The 21,129-nt window shown below is 38.5% G+C and overlaps 1 protein-coding gene across 1 annotated transcript in view; it reads right to left on the bottom strand.

The window, feature by feature from the left end:
• The window catches only part of slc1a7a (solute carrier family 1 member 7a), a 35,153-nt gene extending 24,567 nt beyond the window's left edge, over window positions 1–10,586 (bottom strand). The window contains exons 1-2 of the mRNA XM_056263643.1: window positions 10,189–10,586; window positions 6,280–6,359 (exon numbers count right to left, since the gene is read on the bottom strand). Of these exons, the coding sequence (XP_056119618.1) occupies window positions 6,280–6,359; window positions 10,189–10,323 (215 nt within the window). The 5' untranslated portion in view covers window positions 10,324–10,586. The remainder of the gene's footprint in view (window positions 1–6,279; window positions 6,360–10,188) is intronic.
• Window positions 10,587–21,129: the final 10,543 nt, after the last annotated feature.

The following is a 21,129-nucleotide window of genomic DNA, read 5'->3' as shown; positions in this document are numbered from 1 at the left end:
TCAATGAATGAATTTGGTTTGAATCTCTTTAAATTGTTTATGTTCATTATTATTGTAATGTTATGTGCTTTGATACATGAGGTAATTTAACGACTCTGCTGTGCACGTTCATGTGTTTTGAAGGAGTCGTGGCTTTGGAGAGGCTCTGAAGGGAGGGTGGGATCTAATGCTTTCAAAGCCAGCCTACCCTACCTTTAAAATGTATTGTTACCATTTATATATTGTTTATATCTTATATTGAAAATCAATATCAGTATTTGAACTTGAATCACTCTGTCTACAGTGTTGTGCTGTGTCTAATAATATATACCTATTTCCTTTTATAGTTTAGTATACAGACTGTTGGTTGTGCACAAGCAAAGACTCATATATGTCATTTGTGTATGTACATGCGCCTTAAGCTCCTTGTTGTCTGACCCTGCATGCTTTTCTGCTATAGGCGGGCAGCAGGACTTCCAGACCATCTGGAGCTTTCTGTGAAGCACCTCTGTTTGACAAGAGCATTACTCTAATCCTGCCTGGAGATGGGAAAGTCCAGATAAAGTCTATATGCCTTGGCCTGACCCCACTGAAGTCACATGGTTGCCATATTTCTTAGGTAGGACAAAGCAAAATACCTGTTGAAAATGTGCACAGACATATAGCGTAAACACTGGCACAAAACCAAGCGGGTGAATCCCATGAAAATGTTCCCAGATCCAGTGTTGTTTTAGTATCTTTTAGATACTATAATAGTTTTTATTAATATTTTGAATCAGGTTTTAGTTTTCAATTTTCCATTTTTATTTTGGTACTTTTACAGGTTTTTTTTTTTCTTTCATTTTAGTAGTGTTTTTAATTTTTTAATTATGTCTATATAAAGTTCTGTCATCAATCTTCTTGCAATCACATCATTCTCCATAGGGTGCTGATTGGTTCCTGCTGTATCAGTAGCCAATGAGCTCGCTGCTCAACCTTCAAATATTTGTTAAGCAGTCCCTTAGCAGTGTGAGCTTTTAGAAACCCTCCATCTTCCCCAGCTCCACCTGTATAGATCTGCTATGGGTAATTCATGTACGCTATATTGTACAGCAGCAGCATGTCTTGCTCACAGCATCGTGTCGTGTGTTTATTGGCATGAGCAAGTCTTGTACTTGCTCTGAAACAGCAGCAATAATAACAGCAATAACAGCAGCAGCAGCGTAGCAGATCTATTACGCCAAGACCAAACATATCAACATTGTGATATCCATTACCATGCCAAACACTCCAAGAGTGTTGTCATGACAGAAATATAGATTTTAATGATTTTTATGCCAGTTTCAGTTTTAGTTATTTTAATTAAACTAAATGAAAATGAGAAATGATGCTGGAAACTAGCTAAAATAAAAACATTTTTTAAAAATATTTATATTATAACATGTTTTAGTAAATAGATGTTTTAAAAAAATCTGTACAAAAATAAAACCGACAAGTAATCATGAGATTGATATGCAAATCACTAAATACTGAAGCAAATGTCTCATGAAATAATCATCATTGATCACAAATGATTCAAAATGAACTTAAAAAAAACTGAATTAAACATTTGTCAGCAAGTACATAAAAGCTGCACCTAACTGTCACCAACCGTAACGATGGATCTAATGATCAATAAACTGTTAATTCATTACAGTGCATGGCCAAGCAACAGTTTGTGGTAAAAATTAAAGATAAACAAAATATTCATAATTATTATTATTGTAGATATAATTTTTGAAGCCTAAATGACAATTAAAGCATAAAAAAGCGTTGATGCTCCTTGGGTTTGGGCCCATTTAACCTGAAACCCATTCAATCATCAAATATTGCTGGAACGTGGCTTTACATTGCACATCAAAAAACAACAAACACAAAGGGAGCATTTTGTCTCCTCGCCACCATATGCCACTGCTGAGAATCTATTTTAAAATTAAAAGAAAAAGAAAAAAAGCACACACAACATGCACATTTCAGCTTTTAGGAGCACAATCTCAAAGATCTCATCAATCTGCCACCATATGAGATTCAGCTGAGCTGAAAAAAGACATGCCTTAATCTTGCAAAAGGTCGATTGATTTTGTCCATATGCAATCATTGCGCAATGACATCAGCATCCAACATGAAAATTGAAAAGATGTCTTAAAGCAGACTTTGTTTTTGAGAGGATTATTTGTCCTGCATTAAGTCTATGTATTTAAATGTAAACTCCGATCGACAGGAAACTGAGATTTGGACTTGATTGGGACTCAGAAAGTGCCATGTTATCAAAGGCAATAGGCCAACATTTTTTAAAGCATCTATCCTCTAATTGCCTATAGTAGACCAATGAGCTACATCACATGTCATATCCTATAAACTTCATTCAGAACAACGTGCATGCCATATGGTGACCTTTTGAAACTGTCCTGCGACCCTACAGTTGCATGTCTGCATAGCCATTGATCAAAGATCAGCTTCGTACTGAAATGCACACAGGGATAATGAGAAAGTGCACGGTTGCCTTTGATTGTAGTGCGCTCATCAGATAATCTGGTTTCCGCTCTTGCCTGTAGGCAGATGGCGTTGAAACGAGGACAGTACACAGACCCTGCTTTGGGCCTAAGCCCTAGAATACCATTTGATAAATATGTCAGTTTCATTCATTTTAAACCAGCCGTGACATTGGCAGAACTGGATCTTGAATCTGCAATGTTGTATGTGAAGAGAACCAGTTTCTTACAAATATGTCACTCTGCTTTTCATTCTTAATTCGGTTTGCCGCTTACCACAGTTCAAGCTCTAGCATTTAGGTCAACGTTAACTTGTTTATAAATAGTCATTGGCCATTTTGCATTTGGAAGTGCCTGGGTCTTGGCTACTGTGCATGTGCAGTTGGTCCTTAGCTTCCTCAGATTAGAGGTAATTAACAACCCTGACCCTCACGTAATGACTCCCTGGAGTGTGTGTGTGTGTGTGTGTGTGTGTACACTGGTCATCTGGAACACTGACCCAGACAGAAGTGTGTGTGTGTGTGGAATGAGGATCAACTTCCTCTCAAGACTTTGCTTCACCAGAAGTTGCACGTTCAGCATGTAAACATTTGGTTTGGATAGTTTTATTCCATCTTTGAGGTTGCGAGTTTTAAATAGTTAAATCCTTACCTATACTGGCAGTTGACCCACCGTTCACTTATTTTATGTTTTAGGGGGTTAGTTCACCCCCCAAAAAAATAATTTTCAGTCATCATTTACTCTCTCATGTTATTAAAAATCTCTATGAATTTCATTCTTCTATGGAACACAACATATTTTTTGCAGAATGTCTGAGGTACTTTTTGACAATGAAAGTGATGTATACTGTCAAAATAAATAAAATTTAGTTGGGATATTGGTCCCAACCAATATCCATTTGCAACTGAATTGTCCCTAGGATTGTAACCATTGTTGTAATTTTGGCTGCATCTGAACTGGGTCACACATTACCTGAGAAGTTAAAGCAAATATGCTAGAAAACGGCTCTCTTTCAAGCATGTGCATTTAATGCATGGAGTAAGAACATTAGGTAAGTGTTTAAAACAAATGTGCACAGTCCAGTTGCATTATAAAGTTGACCTTCTTGACACTTTCAACACTGAAATAAGAGCATTTTAATATTAAAACTCAGCCTCTTCATACATTATGTATATGTACTCCGATGCTGATGTATAAAGATGTGGACGACTGCACCATGGACAGGGTAAAGTTGGGGATAGTGAAAATTCTGTCATCATTTACTTATCCTCATGTCATTGCAAACACGTACGATTTTCGTTCATCTTCGGAAAACACAAATGAAGATCTTTTTGATTAAATCCGAGAGATTTCTGTCCCTCCATTGACAGCTACGCAACTGACTCTTTGATGCTTCAAAAAGTTCATTAAGAGATCGTAAAACTAATCCATTTAGTCCCAGGGATAGAAAGCTCTCAGATTTCATCAAAAATATCTTCATTTGTGTTCCGAAGATTAATGAAAGTCTTACGGGTTTGGAACAACGTGAGGGTGAGTAATTAATGACAGAATTAAATTTTTTGGGTGAACTATCCTAAGTTTCTGTTAATTGTAGCCTCTGCTAAATTGGTTCTCAACCTCTCCTGCAGGGATCATAGACAGTATAAGAAGTGGACAGAGCCATCTCATTGGAACTCAGTTGAGACAGTTGAAGCCCATTTTTAGCGATTTTTGAGCACTTCCGTTCCTGACACGCAGACTCAAACCGACTCAAACTAAGCTTGATGACGTGAGCAACCTGTCTGACAGACGTAAATCTTCTAGTAGCTGTGCGTGAAAATTGCCAACGTAAATCTTGCAGAGACGGGGAACTTGAGCAAAGAGTTCTTTGGCGTGAGTGAGCAGGAGTAAGTATTCCGTTGCTTTTATGAACTCATTATCTATGGGCTTCTCCCTTGACGGGACGTCCCCCCGATTGCCTGCGAGCTTCTCCTCCTGTCTGTACGGTCATTTCTGTACAGCGCGACAGAGAGTCGAGTGGTTATGACGCAATCGTTAGCCTATTTTTACAAAAAAAAAATCTACGGGGCCATAATGTAACATAGAAGGTAATGGAGCCCTTTATACATTGTCGTGTTTCTTTAGAAATAAATAATGGACAAATGGAGTCTTTAATCGCCTCAGATGTAAAGTTATTCGCTGTTAAAGTGACGCCAAAATGAATGGGAGTCAATGGAAATGCTAATGCAAGTGAAGTTCTGCTACAAGATGGCGGTACCCGGCCGGCTTCAACTTCCGGTCGATGGATTACCCCCTTGGCAGGGACCCCTGACAGGCCATATTTTTGTTTTAACCCTGAAATGGCACACCTGATTCAATTAATTAAAGGCTCAAAGGCTTAATGTGTAGCTGACTAATTGAATCAGGTGTGCCATTCAGGGTGAAAACAAAAACATGTCATGTTGGGGGTCCCTGCAGGAGAAGGTTGAGGACCACGTGTAATATTGTCCATTAAACATACTGACATAAACAACTCTCTTTATGGGCTATGCGTGTTTTGGCTAAATAAAGCCTTTAGATGACATGAAATTGTGGGCAAAACATACCATCACAAGATACTTAAGAAACAATGACATCAAACGTGGCATTATGTGTCTAGAGGTGCCACACTCTTAAAAATAAAGGTTCTTTATTGGCATCGATAGTTCCATTAACCTCAAACATCCATTGCATTGTTCTTTGGATTAGAAAAAAAGTTCTTCACACAAAGAAAAAATAGTTATTTCAAGAACTGTTCACTGAAGGGTTCTTTGGGGAACCAAAAATGGTTCTTCTGTGGCATTGCATCGGAAACCCCCTTTTGGAACCTTTATTTCTAGGAGTGCATATTTGAAAGGGCATATGTGCATAATCATTTACATTTTGCTCTGTATCCACCAATCCTGTTTGGATTCAGGGGAATTGGAATATACCGTAGTGCACAAGTCACTTTATGGTGCTCTTTCATTGTATGGAACAAATCAGACGTCCTGCAAAAATAGCTTTTTTTGTGTTCCACATAAGAAAATAATATGGTCAACATTTGAAAAAATTCCTGCAGTTTAAACAGTAGAGCATAACACTTGCAACGCCAAGGTCATAGGTTCAATTCTCAGGGAATAAATGGAGTTAAAAAATTGATATCTTGAATGCAATGAACTGTAAGTTATTTTGGATAACCGTCTGCCATATGTAAATACAATGGGAAGATTGATCCTGATTTGAGACTTTTTATACTAATGTATATTTATCCTCATATAGGTGTAAGTGTAAATCGCTAGGGGGTTTTATTATTTTTTTAGCATTCAAATTAATATGCAACAGAAGCTCTAAACAATGAACATTCATTATAATGGATCTGCTAGTCTATTGAAATTATTATTTGTTAATGTGATAAGTGCCTGTTTAAGCATATTAAATGTTAAAATTATGGCTTTCAACTATACAATTGTCCATTTCATCTTTAGAAATGTTCTTTGTATTTAATAGAAGTATCGGTATTGGTATTATTATTATTGGCAACACTGGTAACACTATTGGCTTTTGACACTTGGTAAATATGGTTGTTGACATGTGACATGGTTATGCGATTGGGTTTGGCATATTTGTTATCTTTGACAAAAGTTTACCATTATAAACTAATTCTAAACACAAACTTCATGCTATCTCATTTCAGAAACAGGAGACGCTTATCTCACTTGATTGTACCAGATTCGAAGTGACTGACAGCTAAGTTATTCATGTGAAAAATCTTGGAAAAAGGAACTCTTACCTAGAGACCACTAGTGGCAGGATGAGCATCTTCAACATCCGCATCAGCAACTCCCCAGGGAACTGGAAGTACTTCACCTCCTTTAGAAAAACACAGAACATCTGCTTTGATTCACTGTTCAGAGTTGAGTCCCACAGAGTGGAGCGAGAAATATTCTCCAATCCTTGACTTTAAACGGTCTTGTGCAGATTGAAATGAATCTTTAATATACTCTGGTTTGAAATCAAACAATTCTGCAATTTTATTTATTTATTTATTTATTTATTTTTAGATCTGAGGGGGAGGGGGGTGAATTTACAAAGAAAAACTGATTGAGTCATTTATTTGCGAATATGCCCAAAAATAAGTGCTGAATGCAATTTACCCTACTTTACTGGGACCGTACAGCCTTTCTGCTCTTATTACTTGCTGTACTCCACACATCTTGACATGTCCAATCATAACAATCATTTCACTCCATCAAGACATTTGCAAATAAATCACTGTCATGTTATCTTGCGTTCAGATGCTGGTGTTTGGAAACGCAATCATGTGAGAAACTTCTGAAAGCTCATTCCAACCATTGGGCTCAAGCATTTCAGAAAGATCAAACCAACATTTCAGATGCTGCAATGATATCCTATCACATACTCTGTTGATACGGAGCCCCTAAAGGGACATGGTGATGGAAAAAAACATGAGATGGGAGGAAAAATTATATTTAAATGCTTTTGCGTTCTCTCACAAAAGTTTTGCATTTCCCAGAGATGCTGCGTTTGCCTGTTTAGATGTTATAGTCTTTCGTTTCATCGTTTAGTTCATGAAAATACATTGCTCTTATAATATTAATGTGTTTATTGTCCAATAATAGTCATGTCTTTGAGACAGCACTGCCCAAGGAAGCAAAGTTGCTTAAGAAGAGCCCTTAACTATAGTGCACTGTCCGAATTCTGTGTACACCCTTTATGGACCGGGACCCTAATTGGATTGAATACAATTCCTCAAAAATCACACTATGAAAAACAACAAAGATTTAGATACAAAGTGTAAACTTTTAATATCAACATTTGTCAAACATTACAAAAACATTATATCTGAAAATATGATTTATAAAAATGTTTTTAAACCAATTTTTGCATATACATTTTTTTACTTTTTTTTTTACTTTTTATGCTTTGAACATCGTAACTGAACAATAAAATTTTGCTGTATAATGAATTTTTTTAATTTTCCTAAGTTAACTTTCCCTAGTTTCCTAAGACCTAGCTCCCTAGTTTCATTATTCTCTCACAGGGAAGTGAGAAACCACACATAACAAAATCATACATCAAATAAATGTTTTTTATTTATTTTTTGGCTCTGTGAAGCTGCCTTTGAAAATCCTACATAAAAGTTTAGGTTAAAAGCTAGGTATTTTAGATATCTTGAATATTGAAATGAGAGCTTATTTTACTATCTGTGTCTGACAAAGATTTTCATCTGTAATTTGCAAATAACTCTAATCCTAACCAAACACACTTGAAAAAGCTCAAATCACAGTGTTTAGAGCACCTTCTAGATGCACTTGCACGTTAGAACTGGAGTTGAAGTGCCCTGACATACAGAAAATAAATGTTTTTATTTTGTGTCTGTACAGTTGCTTTTGAATGGCTGCCTGTGAGGGTCAAATTGACCCGCGAACATCACGAACGTAATAGTAATTTTGTTTGTATATGTCAAAACACATCAGCATGTTGAAACTTTGCATGCATGTTCATCATGAGAAAATGAGAAAAAGTCACAAAATATCAAGAAAAAAAACAAAGGCTAACCAGTATTTCCAACAACTAGAAAATCGAAACGGGTCAAATTGACCCGCAACATAACACAAGGGTTAAGCAAGAGCAAGACTTATTGAAGACCACATTGTGTTGAAGGAAGCTGAGAGACATGATGCTGGCGTTAAAGCGCTTAAAGGCCTGCATTAAGGAGGGGGCAGGGACATGTGAAGCTTAGATCAGGGCTGTTGTCCAGCAGCATCAGGATCAATGCTGACAAGGCATGGAGCCGCTACATCTGCCAATGGCATTCCTGACTTGGGCCATGAAAAGTCTGAAAAAGCTGCCATGTGGCGTAATCTAAACAGGGCTAATTGCTAAACATTGGTGTAATGGCTGATCGAAAATACTGCGACTATTAAACAATCAGTTGCCAAAATCATTTTTTTTACTGTGGATAATGGGTTGGTTAAGTTAAGTGGTTGTTAAAGCAGTCGCTCATCTCGACCTAAAGCTAGCTTTTTCAATGTCTGTACTTCCTTTGGTTGATACTGGAAAGCAATAGCTTGAATGTACCGTAAGTGACTCAATTTAACATACTGCAAATGTGCCCTCAACAATCTGTTTATATTCCTTCATTAAAAGTAACGCTGAAACTCCAGCTTCACCTTTTTCAAGAACACTGTATCTTCTATAGATCATGAGGTAACCCTAGTTCATTAACTTCTTTATGGGACTAGCGAGAAATGTTCAACTCAAGATGAATGAGAAGATGTGATGAGATTTTCAACTTCAGGTCCTCAATGCAATAGTGCTTCAACAGTTCAGTTGATTGACTGGTGATCCCTCAGGACAACTAGATGTCTGGTTTACTTGTGTCATAATGACAGAGCTTTGAGGGAACACATCTCACTTAACCAATGAATCGGCTAATGAAATGAAAAGACAATACTAGACAGAATATAGTAAAATTTTATAGAAAATGTATCATTTTATTTAGGTCAAGTTTAAGATCTCTTAAGGGTCTCAAAATTGATCAAAGATTAAGATGTCACTCCTCACAGCTATATGCAAGGATTGAGACAGTGATCAATGCCAAATAGTGAGTGTCCGTGATAAAGTAAAGGAAAATCTTTTTCAGTTTAAAACACATTTGCCAAGTTTTTAGTAATGCGCTTTTTGTATTTATGTTGGTTTTATTTGGTTGTGAAAAACTTATAGCATTTTCAACAAAAGTATCCATTTAAAGTTAACGTAGTATGGTGTAACCATCAAGTAAAAAAAAAGTAAAAAAAAAAGCATGTAGCCTAGACCTTGAGACAACTGATTTAAAAAAAAAGTTTTTAAATATGTACTGGATATATTTTCAAGGTATTATTATTTCACAAATACCAGGTTGTTGGGATGTTGCACCACATGACATTTTACAACTGGAACCGGAAAAATTATATGATTTTTTAAGAGAGGTATTGACCTTGACACACAGTAATGATATTATTTTCTATTTTTTCCTGCATGTTGGTTGCACCACATGACTGATTTGGTGGACAAAAGTAAAAGAAATCAATATTTATAAGCAGTGAAGCAATTTTGGGGAATATATCTACACATATATATTAAAATTATAATTCAGAGCTTAAAAACATGCTAGTAATTTTATGATTTGCATCTTAATTTAATAAATACAGACCTTCCGGATCTTCAACTGCTGTCATTCTTCAGCTATACTATTCATCTTTGCCATTATCTAATGAAGATAAAGTGTACTCTCTCTCTCTCTCTCTCTCTCTCTCTCTCTCTCTCTCTCTCTCTCTCTCTCTCTCTCTCTCTCTCTCTCTCTCTCTCTCTCTCTCTCTCTCTCTCTCTCTCTCTCTCTCTCTCTCTCTTTTTCTTCAGATAAGCCATTGAGGGACATTTTTTGGTTCTCCAAAGTAAAATTCAGCAATCAGTTCTTAAAATAATCCACTATAAAGAACCTTTTGCGCAATGAAAAGGTTAAAGGTTCTTTAGGCAATCATTGATGCCAATAAAGAATCTAAGAACACACTCTCTGAAAAATAAAAGATTTTTTTCAGAGTGTGTGTCAGATGGCAGGAAAGTTGGGTCATTTCATGGAAGACAGGGAAACTGTTATTGGTAAGTGTTACACCAGGTAGGGGAAACCAAAACTAACCTGCTCGGAGAGGTGTTTGGAGCGCAGGAAGAATCCCAGCAGGCATCCGATAACCACGGCCAAGACTGACAAGATGAGGAGGCCGTTCTGTTGGCACACATTTTTAACGCGGCTCCACACCGCACCCAACGCCATGGTGACCTGTCCACTCCCCACTCAATCAGCCATACAAACACCCTTTTACACCCGAATGCACAAACCTTCCGAGGGGGCGAAAAGAAACATGCAGAGAAAGAAGCAGCAGGGAGGTAGAGCAGCTTGTAGAAAGGGTGATAATGAAGGTCCCTCCAAGAAAAAGCACTTGTCAATCCACCGTTGGTCACTACTAAAGCCCATCACCCTTTCCAGTCACTAACACACTCTCCTTCTGTCTCTCTCTCTCTCTCTCTTCGTTCTGCCCCACCACACCCCCTTACCCTGTACTTCAGCATGGCCAATAGGGGGCTCTGGGACAGCTGGCGGTATTGTCCCAGAGGTTAATACCAGCGATCCTATTAGAGCCGCACTGCATTAAGCCGATCTGAAGATGGATTAAAGATCTCTGAACAATTGGAAAGGGGATTTCTTCATGTATGTGTGAAAGAAGAAAAAATAACACAGGACAAAAACATAAAGATGAAGCAACTGACATGACTCAATGTAGATGTCAAACAGTGGGGGGTTTAGACAGATTTGGCCAACGTGGACACGGGTTGCTGTGTCTCTGCCAGTGTTGGCAGGTGTGTGTTTGTCGTGCCTTTTCACCCTCCAGTGGATGATGGAATATCTAACGCCTTTATCTCAGTCTGCATTATCTCAGATATGGGTGATTTTTAATGCCAATCTCACCACCTGATCTTGATTCAGGGGAAATGTACGGAAGGGTTATTAATAAATGCCTCAAATTACTAGTAGTAAGGTAGGCTTCTATATAAATTCTAAGATTCCCACGTCTGTAAAAAAAGGGTTCAAAGTACTGTATTAATATGATATATGGATTTTAATAATATGGATTGTTCTGTATTAAATTGTATTGCTGTTTTATATATATTTTAATATTCTGAGGTTTTTATGGTTAAAGGAAACGGAAAATATTTTCAGTTAAAGGCAGAAAATATTCTGGCAGTACATTTTCCTTTTTTTCTTTCTTCTTTACAGTGGGAATATTTGTTTTACTACTTTTAATGGTAATAAAAAATAAAAACTGAAATATTAAATTATTTAATAAAATATAATTTTTTATTTCTGTTTAATTGTCATGAAAATAAATAATTTTAACAACCCCAAAGTTTAATAACCTATTTTAAAAATCAACCCAAAATTTAATTATAAGAGCTTAAACATAAGAACTTAAATCAACCCCAAATATTACATTTTGGGTTTCTTCAATTCCAACCCAATATTAAGTAACTATTCTTTACTTTTTGCAGATTTAAATAAATAATTGTACCAGAGAATTTTGAATATTGTATATTTAAAAAAAAAAAAAGAATTAAATGGTAATATAATGGAAATCACCTTTGGGAATAATGGGAATTACAAAAAAATAAAATAAAAAAATAAAATAAAATTTAATAATAAAATTAAATATTAGTTTTTATTTCTGTTCAATTATCATGAAAAATAAATATTTTTTAACAACCCCAAAAGTTTAATAGCCTTTTAATATACACTCACCGGCCACTTTATTAGGTACACCTGTCCAACTGCTCGTTAACACTTAATTTCTAAGCAGCCAATCACATGGCGGCAACTCAGTGCATTTAGGCATGTAGACATGGTCAAGACAATCTCCTGCAGTTCAAACCGAGCATCAGTATGGGGAAGAAAGGTGATTTGAGTGACTTTGAACGTGGCATGATTGTTGGTGCCAGAAGGGCTGGTCTGAGTATTTCAGAAACTGCTAATCTACTGGGATTTTCACGCACAACCATCTCTAGGGTTTACAGAGAATGGTCCGAAAAAGAAAAAACATCCAGTGAGCGGCAGTTCTGTGGGCGGAAATGCCTTGTTGATGCCAGAGGTCAGAGGAGAATGGCCAGACTGGTTCGAGCTGATAGAAGGGCAACAGTGACTGAAATAACCACTCGTTACAACCGAGGTATGCAGCAAAGCATTTGTGAAGCCACAACACGCACAACCTTGAGGCGGATGGGCTACAACAGCAGAAGACTCCACCGGGTACCACTCATCTCCACTACAAATAGGAAAAAGAGGCTACAATTTGCAAGAGCTCACCAAAATTGAACAGTTGAAGACTGGAAAAATGTTGCCTGGTCTGATGAGTCTCGATTTCTGTTGAGACATTCAGATGTTAGAGTCAGAATTTGGCGTAAACAGAATGAGAACATGGAACCATCATGCCTTGTTACCACTGTGCAGGCTGGTGGTGGTGGTGTAATGGTGTGGGGGATGTTTTCCTGGCACACTTTAGGCCCCTTAGTGCCAATTGGGCATCGTTTAAATGCCACGGCCTACCTGAGCATTGTTTCTGACCATGTCCATCCCTTTATGGCCACCATGTACCCATCCTCTGATGGCTACTTCCACCATGTCACAAAGCTCTAATCATTTCAAATTGGTTTCTTGAACATGACAATGAGTTCACTGTACTAAAATGGCCTCCACAGTCACCAGATCTCAACCCAATAGAGCATCTTTGGGATGTGGTGGAACGGGAGATTCGCATCATGGATGTGCAGCCGACAAATCTGCGGCAACTGTGTGATGCCATCATGTCAATATGGACCAAACTCCCTGAGGAATGCTTCCAGCACCTTGTTGAATCTATGCCACGAAGAATTGAGGCAGTTCTGAAGGCAAAAGGGGGTCCAACCCGTTACTAGCATGGGGTACCTAATAAAGTGGCCGGTGAGTGTATATATATATATATATATATATATATATATTTTTTTTTAAATATATATTTCTTAAATAGCTACCCTACACATTTTTCCCATGAAATGCAATCATATCTCCCCATACTTGATATTTTCAGAGGTTGCTCAAAGTTTCTGCTTGAACAACACAGTGTACAATAAGATAGGTATTATATGTTCACAGAAAGGCAAGATTATGTCCATAGAAAATATACAGTCTGATGTTCAGCCTATCAGTCAAAGGTTTCTATTTGTAATTGCTAATTTAGTCAGGAACTACGGTGGTAGGCTATTTAAAGATGAAGAATGCAAGGAAACATTCTTTTAATTCAATAATCCACAGAATACAGGGCAGACACACAGGTCAACACATCCACTTCACAAAGACGAGACCGGACAAAGAACTGAACAAAACAGGGAGTATGTAGAGTAGACTATATACAAAGACTAAATTAAGTAATTAATGAACGACAGGTGAGCGGAATCATTAATCAAACACTAGAAAACTGGGTCAAATTACAGGGCCCACAGGCAAACAAAAACTAAAACACAAAGAAACTAAGCCTAAACCGAACATATATGTGACACAGAGACCCATCTGCTCTCACAGGAGATATTTAATGCTGTGCTTACTCTTCCATGTACTGTCTTTATTTGCTAAATCGGAAGGTCTGACCCTCCCCCATCTCATTTACCTTCAAGTGAAATCATATTCCCTGCATAAGTCCCTCTATTACTTTACAATGACAGAGGCTGCGTTCGAAACCGCATACTCACTGAGTAGGTACTTAATTTCAATAAGTTCTTACTTAACGAGTTCTAAAAGAGTAGGTACTATATACCTGAAATATAATAGAAATATGTATATATACTATATACACCCTGAAAGCGTGACTTATGAATGCAATCCGGACATCATCCGCCATGTTGACGTTATCACAAGCGCAACAACTTAAAGGCCCACTGAAGTGCCTTGAAACGTGCAGCTTTGTATGATGTGTTGACGCAATTTCCACTGAAACAGGAAGCTAAGGCGGGACATATTGAATGGCTCCTCCCCCTTTTCAAATAGCCAATAGCGTTTAGTTTACCTCACTGACTGCGAGTCGTACTTGACAACGCCATGGAAAAGAATTTGAGCGCTGATGATACGTTGGATTCAGAGGTGGGCCATCAGGGCCTTCTCTGCTGGCCCTGTCAAAATGTAAAATATGTATATATTATATAATATATCAAATATATTTCCAGAAAGAATATGGTTATTTTTTGTGAGGCTGAGCTGGATTTTCCATATGGTCATCTAAACGGATCACAGCTCCATGGACCAGCACTATAGCTAGCCTTCCGTTGAAGCTGCCATTTCCCATTTGATCATAACTTTGACTGACGTTCATCATTAGCCAATCAAATTTTGATGCGCCGTGACAGAACGCGCCAGGGGCCCAGCGATGTGTCGGCGCTAGCCCCCGCGGATGTCATCAACCGTTTGAAATTTTGGCGGATTGGGAGCAATGTCAGTGAACTGAGCTATGGCCGATGCCTTCACACCTCTTACCGATCCTGTTTCCGATCTCCTTCGTGTGCCTTTTTCAAGGCGTTCGTTTGGAGAGAAGAAAGAGATCATTTTAAAAGGAAGATCTAGACCTAAGCTGGATGGGCTGACCAAGGCCAAAAAGGTTTTGTGCGGCACTTCACTGAGGATTACTACGACCGCTATGACTGGCTAACAGCTAGCACAAGCTATTTTGCTGGCCGTGTTTGCTTTTTAATACCAGTGAGGGAACATGGAACAGCACGGGCTTTAACAGCCTTAGCTTCACCAAGGCAGCTATCAAACACCAGGCATCCGAGCGTCACCTCACAGCGGTGGTACATTTGAAGACCTTTGGTGAGTCCAGGGTGGATTTGCAGCTGGATGACCAGCGGAGACGAGAGACAAGCCTGCACAGGGCCGGCTCTAGCCCTTTGGTTGCCCTAGGCGAGATTGAGTTTTGCCAAAGTCCTTTTAGGCAAGTCATGCCACTCGGCCGCCATCTTGGCAACGCCTCCGGGCAGCTATTTCGGACTAACAAGACCAGGCTCCTATCTAAATGAATGGGCAGAGAGTCAGAACTGCAGTTTCACTGGTCACCGGGACATAAAAACTGCATGTATAGAAACAGCAGTAAAATATGATAAAAATCGCTGAAAAAGTTTGATGACTTTGCCCCAAAATAAGGTTTAAAACGCCTTTTCCCCCACAGGTTATCCTTTTACTGCGCATGCGCAAGGGTTCTCTCCCTCTGTCGTGTGCGCGCTACACAGTTTGAAGCACAGTATGTGCGAGCTCTTGCTCGCTCGCTCTAGATTCCGGGAGATTTGAACTAATTTGCGGGCATGCAGGGAGCCGCTATCAATCTGCGGGAGACTCCTGATGTCTGATATTTACACAACTCACACATACACTGCATATCAAATCTGCCGCCTTTTCAAACAGTAACATATTTTGCGCTGTCGCAAACCTCAACTGTGCGCATGCGTCAGTGGAACCAGACGATAGGCTTACATGTTTCCCGGCTTGACTGTTAAAAGCAGACGATTGGCTTTCCAGCGGGAGGGGCGGGACATGTGCATACAACCGCCATCTTTGGCGTTACAGGTTTTCCCTATATAGTTGTATTAAGGATTGATGAAGTGGCATGTCTCTATATAAATAGTCTCTGGTTTTGCACACTAAATATGGGTTGGAGCTTTTAATTTTGAACTCTCAAAGTGCAACAGATTGATGAATTTAACTCCTGTACTTTGGACTACTCTGCCTCTTGAACTTAGGGAAGCCCAGTCTTATGCCATTTTTAAAGGTCAACTTAAGACATACTTTTTAAAACTTTTTTTTAAACTGTTATATTTTTTTAACAATTGCCTATTGTTTAGGCCTACAGCGCTTTGAGAAGCTGCTTTTAAAGGCGCTTTATAAAATAAAGGTTATTATTATTATTTTGTTACAGTGTCTGTCTACATTACACTACTGCATAATAATATAATATTAATCCCATGACAGTAATAGCCATATATTGTAAAACAAATGCAATAATAAGGAAACTTTATAGCCTAATAAGTTTTGTACACATTTCTATACTTGAAAGCAAGTTATAACCCAGCGCCACCAATTAAACAAAACAAAACGAATGGGCCGCCGATGTACGAGTTTTATGGGCCGTTCAGACAAAAAATAAATAAATAAATATATAAAAGTATTCGAGATGTATCGGCCCAAAAAGCACGTCGGCCCACCGGGAATCTCCCGGTAGTCCCGATGGCCAGTACATGCCTTTGCACAATACTAAGTAAATTTATTTCGTTTGACACCTTAATGGCTGAGATGAGAAGACTTACCTCTATACTGGGCTTTCTTTTTATCTGGTTCCTTTCTCCTTTTCTTCCCTGTGCACCAGAGGGTTTAGACCGCTTCATTTTCGATCAACGCGCCAGCACTTGCCTTGCCTAACCTAACGTAACGTAACGCAACGCAACGCAACGCAACTCCCCCTCCCCCATTAGGAAATGATCGACAATAATCATCAATTCAATCTAATAATCAAGTTGACAAGTAATTAAACGTGTGGCTGAGGGACGCCTTATGATGATCATGTTTAATAAACATGTTTTATTTCGCTTGTCATTCTAATTCTATGATTAATGGGAAGTAGGCAAAGAGCGACACTAGAGGGCGCCTGCGCCCCCAACACATTTGCCGCCCTAGGCGATCGCCTAGTTCGCCTATAGCAATCGCCCGCCCTGAGCCTGCACAATGAGGCCCTGTCCACACGGACACGGGTATTTTTATAACCGTGACTTTTTTTACGCGGTTCGGCCGTTCGTCCACACGAAAACGCACTGAAACCGAACATTTTTGAAAACCCCTGCCAGGGTGAGGATTTTCAGAAACGCCTGTTACAGTGTTGTCGTGTAGACAGTGAAACCGGGGTTTTTGCCTTGCGACGCCAGAGTTTGCGCCGTTATCCGCTGTGTTTGACGTCAGATTTGCGCTTCTGATTGGCCAACGTGGCTTTACGGTTAAGGTTTATATCGCCGCCTGCTGGCATGGCATGCTCTTGACCGCGCTTGATAGCGTGTTTTTACGTTTTCATGTAGACGGAGACCGAGCATGTGTGGACGGGATTTTTTTTTAAACGCTGTAGGAAAAACTTTGGTTATAAAAATACCCGTGTCCGTGTGGACAAGGCCTGAGAGAGTGAAGAAAAACCGTGAGGATTTTGACCGTGAAACGGTACATTGTGCATCAGGACACTTTGACAGTCAAAAAGCTTTGACTTCTGTTTTTTTTTTTTTTTTTTTTTTTTTATTGACATTTTTGACTTCGCTGATGTGCTCTTCGGAATACTGCAAAATAAGAGCTTAGATGTGCAATTCAGTCTGGCCAGAATTGCAGATTTTTGCCAGATTCTTGAAGATGAGTGCGCACTACAGACAGCTACACACAGCGCTGATCGACAGCATCATCGCACAAATCCGCAATCGATTTGAGGATCACAAGCGACTGTTTGTTGCATTACTGATGCACAGCTGTTTTAAAAAGTTCAAGCAGACATTTCCCTGAAGCAGAGCTCAGGAGCCTGGATGAGAGCTACGGCGCACAGTTTGACCTGGGCAGACTCAGAGCTGAGCTCAAAGTGATGTACAGCATGACAGTAGTGTTACAGTTCACATTGTGTCAAAATGATTGATGGCCCTATAATTAATGATGATTGATGGGTTTGCATGACAAACTGACAAAGTGGCCTACTGACATTTCTGAGGAGCAACGTGTGTATGTCACAGCTTTATGCCCTCACATGCTTGATCGTTACTGAAGGCCCTGACTGAAACCCCACGGTACGCTACTGGTTGGATTCAATAGTAACGTTAGAGGTGTGAATAAATTCTAGCCATTTCATTAAAAAAAAGGTGTAAAACTCGAGCGTTTGAGCAACCGAACACACATCTCCAACCCATATTGCTCCGTGACGTGACAACGGTATATGTCCGGTTCGTGAACGAATCGTTCTTTTGAACCGTTTCTTTTTTTGTGAACCGGTTGAACCAGTTCACCAAATCGAACTGAATCATTCAAAACAGAGTCAGCGCTCGCTGATCCAATTTTTTAAAGTTACTCGCTTTCGGACGTGCCTAACAGTCACTCTGACTCGAAATAAACAATATCCCGGAGTATATGTTACTACAGTAACTCCGTTAACTGATGGAACTGATGCACAAGCAGCTGACACTGAGCATGTGTTTACTGCCGAACATACAGTCAGGTATACAGCCACAGTCGCTTTGGCCAGGTGGTATTTATAGCATAGGGACGCTAGAGAGCATTCGATTGGACAGGAGATGTGATGAGAAGCAGAAGTCCACGGTGACGTCATAAAAATCCGTGATCCATTTTAGCGGAAGTGAGAGACTGTAAGTTTTGAATGCTTATATCTCCTAAATGCGAATTTTGTCATTGTTTTGGAACACACCAGCTTATTAACATTACGGCTAACATATTCATCCTAAGAGCTAAAAAACGTACATTTTGATTTCAGGGGGCCTTTAAAAGATATGAATGACAGCTTTATTTAATCTAGCTTATCTGTAAATATTTTGATATTGATGAAACTTGCTCATTTTGTGGTCTTGTTAAAGAAAAGAGTGCTAATTTGTTTTGTGATTATAGCCTAACCAATACATTTTGGGTTGAAGTTCTTATATTTTTAACCCTTCTAATGTGACCCACAGTATTATCCTTAGAGATATTGTTTTTTATTACGAAAACCCAAAATCGTTACCTCTTGAGTATGTTGTTAATTTCTTTATTTTATATGAAAAAAATGTTCATCCACAAGCAATGGCTTAAATCTGCTTTATGTTTTCCTCTTTTCCTTGTTGAATTTAACTCTCTTGTTTCATCCCTCAGACTTATACACTGTAAAAAAATTGCTGTAATTGTGCAGCTGTTTGCCAGTAACTTACTGTAGATTTAAATTGATGTATATTTACTGGCAACAGTTTGTTCAAAGTTAAATGAACATTAAACATTAACAAGTCTTTGTCTTTACAGAATAAAATTATAAAATAACAGCCTCATGCAAAGCATTCTGGGAACCAGAAATCTTCATCAACCTTTTTCTGTTTTTTTTCCTTCAGATTTTGGTTCCCAGAATGCTTTGCATGAGGCTGTTGTAAGGGGTATACAGTCAAAGACCCAGAACCAGATATGAAGAATGAAGACCCGGAGTCAGAATTATAAAAAATTAAAGAAAAGTTTTACTGAAGATAGTTTGCATTTTCATCAGCAGAAGTCAGCTTCAAGACTCACACAGGAGTTCGTAGGCCGCCCCCCTTACAGTTACAAAGATCACAGCAGTTATACCATTTCCAAGGTCTAAGCTACGTCATTGCTTACAGGTTGAATGATTCTCATTGGCTAAGAAACATGAAAGCCTAAACAATTTAACACATGTGAGGAGATAGGGGTGCCTATCGCCATTAGTCAAGATAGTTGTCGTCCACTCATTAGATTTAGGTCTGTGGTGGCCTCGCAGGTTCGAGAAGGGCGCCGGGTTGTCTGGTCCGACCGTCCAGAACCTACATAGAATGTCATACGCACACACACACAAATAACAGACACTAGCAAATAACAGCTCCCATCAAGGCTGAAGAGAGTCTGAGCTCCTTATTATCAGTTAAAACATAATGCTAAAACATTCACTCGTTTGGGAGAAAAACAGATCACTGGCATTCACTCCCAAGAAAGGAAATATACTGGAAAGAATACATTTTAATACAACAATTAAAGCTTGATAGTAACGCTCAATATAGCTTGACCATATGTCCAGCGAAGGATCATATGTGTCCACGCTGCCTTTAGGACCCTCTAACCTTTCTACTGATCCCAGAGAAAGAGACAAACGGCCTTGTGGGTTACGTGGCCTTCGTGTCCTGCGTGTACTACGTGCAATCTCAAAGTAAGATTGGAATGCACCTAAAAGAAACTGGTTATTTACATCACATGCATTTAAGAAAATATAATTTCACAAGCACAAAGAATATAAAAATTATTATGTGATAATGAATATATTTGATTATTGATTTTTATAAAGGAAGTATATAACCATTCAAAAGGATATATGATTATAGATGTATTTGAAGAGGCAAGGGATTTTGACCAACCCTTCACTGTTATTTTAGTTTTATTCTGTAAAGATAAAGACTTGTTAATGTTTAATGTTCATTTAACTTTGAACAAACTGTTGCCAGTAAATAACATCAATTTAAAACTACAGTAAGTTACTGGCAAGCAGCTGCCAGTAATACTGTAATTTCTACAGATTTTTTTTTTTACAGTGTAGCTAAATAATGCAAAAAAAAAAAAAAAAAAAAAAAAAAAAATGCATTATGGCGAATTATTCAAAGATATTAAACCTTGTCATTGTGTTTTTTTTCTCTCATACTCATACTGATGTACGCAAAACCATGATATTTATGTTTTCTGTTCCCCCCCCCCCCCCCCCCCCCCCATTATGATTGTTTGGGATGGGATGGAATTGTTTGGGATTCATTATGATTGTTTGGGATTATGATCTTGCCCTGATCTTGTATGTAATTATAAGTTCTGCAATAAAAAAAGATATGAACGCAGGTGCACTAACACCTCATAGCATCAGCAACCCGACAACCCTAGAAAGGTTTTCCTCAGCGTTTGCAATGTTTGTAATGTCTGCAATCGGGCTGCTCGAAGATCTCGCCTTTGGAGAAGATACTCAAAAAATGTAAGTATCACTACTTAAAAATTAAGATTACCCCAGAATGAATTGCATTGCAAGCCCACCCCAACACTTACGCACAATAATAACGATAAATGCTGATCTATACGTAATTACATTAGCCTATTTTTTTTTTTTTTTTACTGAAAATGCATAGGAGGCCGTGACTGATAAATATTGCATGATATGAACTAAACGTTTTTTCAAGAAACAGTTTTGGATTTAGAACAACAGTGTGCCGGATAGCTTACATTTGCATATCTCCATTATTATATTGTGACATCGGAACC

This window comes from Rhinichthys klamathensis, unplaced genomic scaffold (genome assembly GCF_029890125.1).
Source record: "Rhinichthys klamathensis goyatoka isolate OS25496 unplaced genomic scaffold, OSU_Roscu_1.1 h1tg000011l_1, whole genome shotgun sequence".
In the NCBI taxonomy this organism is placed as follows: Eukaryota; Metazoa; Chordata; class Actinopteri; order Cypriniformes; family Leuciscidae; genus Rhinichthys; species Rhinichthys klamathensis.
This window is presented reverse-complemented; position numbering and strand designations above follow the sequence as displayed.